Source organism: Chelonoidis abingdonii, chromosome 26, assembly GCF_003597395.2.
Source record: "Chelonoidis abingdonii isolate Lonesome George chromosome 26, CheloAbing_2.0, whole genome shotgun sequence".
NCBI classification, from domain to species: Eukaryota; Metazoa; Chordata; order Testudines; family Testudinidae; genus Chelonoidis; species Chelonoidis abingdonii.
In genome coordinates this window covers 9,634,475-9,643,326 of record NC_133794.1, presented here as the reverse complement: position 1 = coordinate 9,643,326, position 8,852 = coordinate 9,634,475, and the positions used below count along the sequence as shown (strand labels likewise).

The 8,852-nt window shown below is 64.3% G+C and overlaps 1 protein-coding gene across 1 annotated transcript; it reads right to left on the bottom strand.

Moving 5' to 3' along the window:
* Nucleotides 1-840: 840 nt before the first annotated feature.
* On the bottom strand, nucleotides 841-8,316 carry MYL6B (myosin light chain 6B). Its single transcript, XM_032785591.2, has 7 exons — nucleotides 8,056-8,316; nucleotides 4,947-4,974; nucleotides 3,577-3,720; nucleotides 2,872-3,045; nucleotides 2,226-2,303; nucleotides 2,043-2,085; nucleotides 841-1,183 (listed from the first exon to the last, which is right to left on the bottom strand). The coding sequence occupies exons 1-6, from the start codon at nucleotides 8,242-8,244 to the stop codon at nucleotides 2,057-2,059; spliced, it is 642 nt and encodes a 213-aa protein (XP_032641482.1). The 5' UTR covers nucleotides 8,245-8,316; the 3' UTR covers nucleotides 841-1,183; nucleotides 2,043-2,056.
* Nucleotides 8,317-8,852: the final 536 nt, after the last annotated feature.

Here is an 8,852-nt window from a genome sequence, read left to right as displayed (position 1 = left end):
CAGGGGAAGACGCGCTGGACGGGCAATAACCCAGCAAGTGGCTGCCCGGTGACTGCAGGGCAGGGTTTCCAGGGGACCTTCGCTCTGGCAGTGCCAGGGCTGCTGCAAGCTGGGGCGGGCGGACATCCTGTGCTGACGCTTTTTGAGACACTCAAGCGGCCTGAGTCCCCAGCAAAAGAACCAGTGAATAAGCAGAGAGCAGAGCGTGAAGTCTGAGCGCGGGGAAACCACCTGAGATGGGCAGGAATTCTCACCCCAGCAGGGGGCGCTGCGGGGCGCGGGGCAGGCGGGTTGGCTGCTGGGGCAGATCCCCGCTGCTCCAGGCCCAGCCTTTCACCCCCTAACGAACTGGAAACGGCAGCTGTATTCCCTGAAATCCTCCGGGGCCCCCTGCCATGGCCTGGCTCTGGGCACCTGGAGAAGCTTGTCTACCCGGCGCGCCCTGCTAGCACCCGGTGTGACTGTACCCCACCAGGGATGTGCCGGCATAACGCCTCCCGGGGGGCAATCAGCTCCTGCTATAAACTGTCACGCTTGCAATTCATGCCTTAGCTGGTGCGGGAGGCTCCTGCCTCCACCCTGCCCTGCAGCTGAGCCTTTGAGGGGGAACGGGTTGATTTCCCAACTCTTGCTTTCTGCATGGGAATGAAATCATTGGACCGGGCGCAGAGAGACCCACAGGGCCCTGCAGGGCCGGCCCCTGGGCCTTTTCCAGCCTGCGTTCCCTCGCTTGCCCCTCCCAACCCCCCAGCCGTCATTGAAAGTGGATGCAGAACTCAGCCCTGTCGACCCAGGGGTGCTGAGATGGCCCCTGTGGCCAAGATCCAAGGGGCCAGAAGCTTCTGCAAACAAACGGCTTTTATTGTCCAAACGCAGGACGGGCGCAAGGAGGATCGGGTCCCTTCCCACCCAGGATCGGGACCGCGGCTTGGCATGGTGGGCACCCCCAGGCTGGGCCGCTGCTCTCAGGGGGAGCCTGCATCCCCCCTCGCTGGATCCTCAGCCGCTGGAGTCCTGAGGTCTTGGGTTCTCCTTGGGCAGTGGTAGAAGTCCTTCGCAGCAGCCATTGGGTGCGGGGGGGGGGGGCGGGTTAGAGAGACAGACAAAGGGGGCAGGGAACATACCCCCCCTGCAGAGCAATGGGATGAGGAGGCATCAGTTGCTTAAGCCCATCCTGCCCAGCCTGGGGAGAGAAGAGACAGTGAGACACCGGCGGGGTCCAGGCTGGGGTGCTGGGATCCCATAGGGGCAGGGGGTGGAGAAGGATCCGGGCCTAGAGCTCAGGTTTGTTCTGAATCTCTGTTCCCAGGAGCAGAGGCTGGAGTGAATCGCGCTCCTGGCACGGCTGGGCTGGCGGGTTTGATTCAGGGCACTGGCTGTGCCCGCAGGACCCTGGTCTAGCAGAGGCGCTCGGAGTCAGGATGGTTTTGGGGAGTTAGAGCTCTTGGCAGCCCTGCATGGTGAGTATGTTCATGGGTGGGGAAACTGAGGCACAGGGCAGCGCTGGGCATAGGGCCGATGATTACAGCAAAGCCACGCTGCCCCCTTTGCATGGGGCCCTTCCACACTGGTACCCTGGACAGAGGTCCCAGAGCCCTCCAAGAGGCGTTTGGTTTGCTCGGGCTGGGCTGTCCCCCTGGGGACGGGCTCGGTTCCCCGCGAGGGACACGGCGCTGCAGAGAGGAGCGGAAGAAGACGTTGAATGAGTTGTGCCTGTCTGATGGCACTGGACCTCAGCTGGCAGCGGAGCAAGTCCCTGTGCCTCAGTTTCCCCCTCTGCAGAACGGGTCTGAGGCTCCTGCACTCGGAGGTCTGCTGCTGGGAAGTGCTAGGGGGTGGTAGCAGCACCCCGAAAACACGAGCCTCTTCCAGGGCAGAGGGATTAGACACACACGTTAGAGATTATCCGCTGGGCACCGAGATGGTCCACCCGGGTCCCTGCCAAGGGACAGAGCCACTGAGACTCATGGCAAAGAGGGGAGAAAGGAGCGGCCACCCCCCAAAACAGAGTCAGAAAAGTAAAAGCCCCAGGGGGCACCTACCTCACAGCACCTGCTCAGCCAGACAGGATGTGCTTGACGAAGGCTGTGGGGGGAGGAAAGAGGCTTTAGGCAGAGGAACCAGGCCCCCAGGGGCACCTGGATGTCCCTCTCTTGGGAGCCTCACCCCTCACACACACGTTTCCCAGCCCTGCGGCTGGAGGGGTCCTTACTCCGGGCTCTCACCTTCGTAGTTGATGCAGCCGTTGGCGTCCTCGTGCCCGGACAGGAGGGCGTCCACCTCCTCCTCCGTCAGCTTTTCACCTGCAGCCGGAGGGGGCAGCGCGTTAGTGTTGGGGAGATGTTCCCCCCACACATCTGGTGCCCGTCCAACAGCCCAGGGGGCCCTGTCCCTACCGGGTGCCAGACCAAAAGCCCTGGGGGGAGGGTCCCCCCGCCCATTCTGGGGAGCCCTGCTCCCCCATCCAGTGTGAGACTGACATCCCTGGGAGGGTCCTGTACCTGCCCGGTGCCTGCCTGACAGCCTGGGGGGGAGCAATTCCCACTGCCCAGTACCAGACCGACAGCCCTGTTCCCCCCCCTCAGCCCGGTGCTCACTCTGGGGGGCCCTGACCCCCCACCCAGTGCCCGACTGACAGCCATGCCCACCCCCCCGAAGCAGGGCATGCTGCCTCTTTCCCCATCCCTGCCCACAGGCCTTGCCCAGCCCCGGTCAGGACACTGAGCCTCAGCACAGCCAGTGCTTGGTGGCAGGCAGGACACCTGGGTGGGGTGCCCCCGAACTGGCACCGTACCCCGCGGGCCCCTGCCCCAGACTTGCTGAGCCTCGCCAGCCTAGGGGGCCCCTCTGCCAGCAGCAGGTGGGACTCACCCAGCGTGGAGAGCACGTGGCGCAGCTCGGCCCCCATGACGGTGCCGTTCCCCTCCTTGTCGAAGACCCGCAGTCCCTCCACGTAGTCCTCGTAGGTCCCCTGGTCCTTGTTCTTGGCGATGGTCTGCAGCATGGGCAGGAACTGCTCGAACTCCACCCGCCTGGAGTTCAGCTCTGCCGCGGGAGGGAGAAACTGAGGCAGGGCCGAGCCCCCGGGAACCCTGCCATGCAGCCCCCCCATGTGGCTGGAGGAGGGCAGTCTGGCCCCCATGGCACCGCATGGGCCCCTGATGTCCCCCATCACATTGCCTAACCAAACCCCAAAGGAGGACTCCCATTACTAACCCCAGCAGTCAGGGGGTCTCTGAAGGGCTAGTGGGTCCAGACCCACTCCCACCACATGCACAATCTGCTGCTCAGGTGGGGCTGGGGGGAGCCCCCCAAAGCAGGGGGTGCCTGGAAGTAATACCCCTCTGAGACGCATGGGGCAATTCTTTTCTCCCTTTGGAGCAACTGTTTCAGGCTCTCTGCAGACTCAGCAGATGCCGTTACACTGAATTCCAGGTTTTTCTGTTTTCACAGTGCAAGCTGGGGCTGCGATGTCACGTGACTCCAGAAGCTGGGGCTTTGGCCACAGGCTGATAGTGCCCAAGCCAAATCCTACCCTTCACCCTGGCCCCACAGCTGCTGAGGCTGCTCGCTCACCATCGGGCTTGGGGTGGCCCAGGACCTTCATGACCTCAGCGTTGGTGGGGTTCTGGCCCAGGGCCCGCAGCACATCCCCGCACTGGCTCAGCTGAATCTTGCCGTCCCCGACCCGGTCAAAGAGCTGGAAAGCCTCCTTGTAATCTGGGGGTGGAGAGCAGAACAGGTCAGAGGGACTGGAACCAGACATCCACTGCCAGTCTAACCTGCCTGCTTCATGCCAGGATCGGGGCCAGATGGAATGGCGGGGGGCCCAGCCCAGTCCAGAGCGCCCTTCCTTCCAGCAGCCAGCAAAGCCCAGAGATCACCAACCCCAGCAGGAGCCGGCATCCTCACCCAGGGACAGAGCTCCAGAGACCCCCATCCCAGGGGGCAGCATCCTACTCCGGGCGTGACGTGCTGCACACACTTGTATCGCCCCCAGAGCCCATTGAAATCTGAGACTGCACACAGGGAACATCGCTGAGACACAGCCACCTCTGGCAGTTGCTGACTCAGCTCACGCACCACTGAAATGCAGCCACCTCTGGGGTGGAGCCTGGCAGCTGCTGATTCAACTCACTCACCACTGAAATGCAGCCACCACTGGGGTGGAGCGTGGTAGCTGCTGATTCAGCTCATGCGCCACTGAAATGCAGCCACCTCTGGGGTGGAACCTGGCAGCTGCTTAGCAACACCACAGGATGGTTTAGGACAGGAAGTGAAGCACACGCCTGCGTTGGATTGAAATGGCAGGGGGTGTTGTGACTGAATTAATGCACAGTTGTGATGCTGGACATGGGGGTTAATACCTTGCCCAGAGTCGCGGCAGGATCTCCCCTAACCACCCAAGGGCACCAAAACCTGCTGCCTTGGTTTGTATGTGACAGGACACCCACAAGTGGCAGAGACCTGCTACTGCCACAGACCGAGGGAGGGTTCCTGTAGCTCACCTGCCCAGGGCAGTGGTTTTGGAGCAGGAGGCCGGGAGTTCTAATCCCAGCTCCCTACCAGAATTGCATTTTACTTACAAGCCTGGGATGAGTGTCGGGAAGAGCCTGGCTCATTCAGAGCCCAGGAGCTGCCAGCCAGGTGCTCGCATCTTAACCCAACACCCCCAACTTGAGAGAGCTCCCAGAACAGAGCCCCACACCCAGTCCCACCCCATGGCAGGCTGGGTAATGGAAGATGCCACATATCCAGGGTTTCCGCCCCCTGGGGATGGGTTAGGACCATCACAGGAGCTTGCTGGGGACAGAGGCCCAAGGCAGGAACCACATAAGTGGGGGAAGCAACTGGATTTAGTGGGGGCAGAGCTGGGTGAGGGCTGGTAGAAGAGTGACCCCCACCCCCACCCCGCAGCTACACAGACACATGACCCAGCGACTTACCCTCCAGCTGGTCCTTGCTAAACTCAATCTGCAAAGAGGAAGTGACAGAAACAGGGACATGAATGAAGATTTGGGGGAGCTGCACAAAGTCTGTTACCGTGGCTACAAGACGGGGCGGAAGGCGCAGTGGGGCAAACGCTCTGGGTATCACCCGCCAGCTCTCTGCTGCAGGGGCCAAGCTCGGCCCCCGGGGGCCCCTCCAGCCTGACCCCACTAAATGCCTCGTTGGGCTAGCCTTGGGCCCCACCGGTCTGACCTCAGGCTCAGTGGGGCTGGCAGACATTTTCTTTGGGGGGAGAGAAAGCAGCTGCCAGCTGGCCCGAATTCATACCTGCCAGGGGGGAGGGGTGCTGAGAGACCCCCCCCCCGCATCTGTCTACCATGAGTTGGGGGGCAGGGGCCCTGGGGGCTGAGCTCAGTTGGAGGCGGGGGTGGGGGGGTGGGGTGAGGCTTACAGGACCTGATGCCAAGGTGCAAAGAGGAAGCTTGCCCCAGTTGCTGGGGCGGTGAAAGGGCCTGTGGAGTTTTGTTCAATACTAAGAGCAAGGGCTGAGTTTGCTCCCGCCCTGGCCTCTGCCAGCAGGGGGTGTTGTGGGGCGCAGGGTAGGGGCCCTGGCTGTGGGGGGGGCAGGTGCCCAGCTTCACCCGCCCAGTCTTGCCAGCAGGGGGTGCTGTGGGCGCAGGGCAGGGGCCCTGGCTGTTGGGGGGTGCCAGTGTGCCGCTCAGTGTCTGCCAGCAGGGGGCGCTATGTGGGAGCAGGGCAGGGGCCTTGGTGTGGGGGTGCCAGGTTCGGCCCTCCAGTCTCTGCCAGCAGGTGCTGTGCGGACGCAGGGCAGGGGCCTGGCTGTGGGAGCAGTGTGGGGGCCCTGGCTGTCCGGGGGTCCGTGCCCAGCTCTCCTGCCCCAGTCTCTGCCAGCAGGGGACGCTGTGTGGCGCAGGGCAGGGGGCCCTGGCTGTGGGGGGGGGGTGCCCCAGCGTCACCTGCCCCAGACTCTGCCAGCAGGGGCGCTCTGTGGGGCACAGGGCAGCGCGGCCCTGGCTGTTGGGGGGGTGCCCAGGTGTGCCCGACCCAGTGTCTGCCAGCAGGGGGCCTAGGGGAGCAGGGCAGGGGCCTTGGCTTGGGGGTGCCAGGTTCGCCTGCTCCATCTCTGCAGCAGGGGTGCTGGGGGAGCAGGCAGGGGTACCAGGCTGTTCGGGGGGGGTGCCCAGGTGTGCCCGCCTAGTGTCTGCCAGCAGGGGTGCGCTGTGCAGCAGGGCAGCAAGGCTCAGGCTGTGGAGGGTGGTGCCCACCCAGTCTCTGCCACCAGGGGTACTGTGTGGTACAGGAGAAGGCCTGCTGTAGGGTGCCCAGCTCCCGCCCCTGTGTCTGCCAGAACGGAGAGCTGTGGGGCGCAGGCGGGGCCCTGGCTTGAGGGGTGCCCAGTTTCGCCTCCTACAGTCTCTGCCAGCAGGAGGTGCTTGGGTACAGGGCGGGGCCCTGGCTGTGAGGGGTGCCCAGGTTCGCCCACCCCTGTCGTCTGCCAGCAGGAGGTGCTGTGGGGAACAGTTGGGGGCTCTGGCTGTGAGGGGTGCCCTGGTTCGCCTGCTCCAGTCTCTGCCAGCGGAGGTGCTGTGGGGTAAGGGCGGGCCCTGGCTGTGAGGGTGCCCTGGTTCGTCCACCCCAGTCTCTGCAGCAGGAGGCGCTGTGGCGCAGGACGGCGGCCGCTGGCTGTGGGCGGCGGTGCCCAGGTTCGCCCGCTCCCGGTCTTCCCAGCAGGGGCTCTGGCCACGCATGCAGCTGCGTTCATATAAGGGCCTGCTCTGCCCCCCCTCCCGGTCACCACTCTTTATCGGCCCTACTCACTGCCTCAGGCATCTTCCTGCACGTTCTGCCCCCCACTCCCACCAGAGGCCGGGCAGTTGCCCCCCCTCCACAGCAACTTGTCCCTCCCCCCCCCACCCCCTTGGCTCGCCTGCAAAGCGGTCCTGGCGCTGGGGCTGAATAAATCTGCCTGGAAAAGCGGGTGCTAATCCCCTGCCGCAGGCAACCTGTCCCCGAGCCGGCTGCCTGGGAATGCAGGCCCACACCACCCCCACCCCCACTTCCAGCCTGTCATGTAATAACAGGGCCTGCTCATCACTAATTTATCTGCCCAGTGGACCTTGCTCAGCCCCCCCACCCTCAGCTGTGACTGTCTACAAGCCCCCTCCCCCCCAGCTCGCTCTTCCTGATGAGCCGCTGCCCATTGTGGAGAAGGCAGTAACAAGCTAGAGATGAACCCAGGAGTCCTGCTCCCAGCGCCGCCCCCCCGCCCTGCCTGCCTGCCTGCCTGCACCATAGCTAGAACCAGGAGCTGGTCTCTGGCTGTTTAATGGGACCAGTTAGATGAAGCACGTTCCCTGCTGCAAGTCCCCGGCCCACCTCAGCCCCACCACTGAGCACCCAGCGGGGGCGGGGGCGGGGGGGCTGCGGAGGAGCCCATGACAGTGCTGGGAGCACGGAAGTGGTTAGACGGGGCGGGGAGGGGGGGTAGCTAGGACTTATTTGGTTCTGCCCAAGATCTGCCACAACTCACACTGGGCAAGGCGCCAGCCCCAGCCGGCCTCAGTTTCCCCATATGTAAAGGGGCTAATACTGGCCCTTCCCCGAGTGGCCATGGGGGGGGTGTGCTGCTGTGCCCTGATGGAGTCTGCGGGAATCTCCTACCGCCCGAACCCTGCTTGAAGGCAGTCACCCCCTTTCAAGGGGCACACTGAGGTGCGGGGGGGGGGGGCGGTCCAGTCCACTCCTGCAAATGCAGGTTGCTGGGGGCTGGTCAGTATTTGGGCCATGAGGAAGCAGCTTGGGGGTGGGAGTGGGGCTGATTGGGGAGGGGGAGGGATTTTCTTATCTGTCCCGCCTGTGGCAAACTGGGTGCAGTGCAGCGGGCCGGGCCAGGCCGGGGGCACCATATCTGTCCTTGGCTTTGTGTCGTCCGGCCACCAGACTCCCTGGCCCGCTTGCATGGCAAGTCTAAACCTCGTGGCTTTGCTGCCACATGGGGGTGCCCCCCCCCCAGCTGCAGTCCTGGCCCCTTGCACCCCACCATGTCGCTCTCCAGACCCCCCCAATTTCATAGCCCCCACATACCACCACTTTAGAGAGGTCAATCGGTGGCTCCTTGGGTTTCTCCGGGGCCGGGGCCGGGGCCGGGGCCGGTTCTGGGGCTTTGGGCTTAGCTGCAGCAGCCGCCGGCTTGGCTACGGCTGGCTTGGCTACGGCCGGTTTGGCTGGTGCGGCTACTGGCTTCTTGACGGGCAGATCCTTCCTGGGTGGCATGGCGGCTGGGCCCGTGCCCGGGCGAGCAGGGCTGGCAGACGAGGCTGTGGGGGCCGTGAAGTCCCAGCCTGGGGCTGGCCCTGCAGAGCCCGGCTTAAATAGCCTGGGGTGACGTCAGGCTGTAGCAGTGCTAGATAAGGGCAGTGGGCGGGGGGGGGCTACAAATGGGAGCATCATTCATTGTCAGAAGTGACAGCTCCGGCCCCCCCCCAGCTCCAGGGCTTTTCTTAGCAATGAGCTCAAGGGGGCAGCCATGCCAAGCATGCACCAGGGAGCCACGCCAGGCCCCCAGCACGGTGCCCCCTCTCAGAGGAAATCCCCCCCCCTCAAGCACGGGAGGCCTGGAGGTGCATGAACACAGGGGTCAGTGGCAGTGAGGGCTGGGCACTGCCTGCCCTGGAGACGGGGCCCCATGGGCACCTGGCAGGGCCTTTTCCTCTGCTCAAATGGCACCGGGACCAAGCCGCAGTGCTGGGCCGGGGACCCAGGAGTCCTGACTCCCAGCCCCACCCCCATCCCAGGCCCCAGATGCCCTGACATCAGCTCCCCCAACCAGACGCTAGCCCCCGCCCCCTCCCAGCATGGGAATAGAGCCCAGGTGTCCGGGA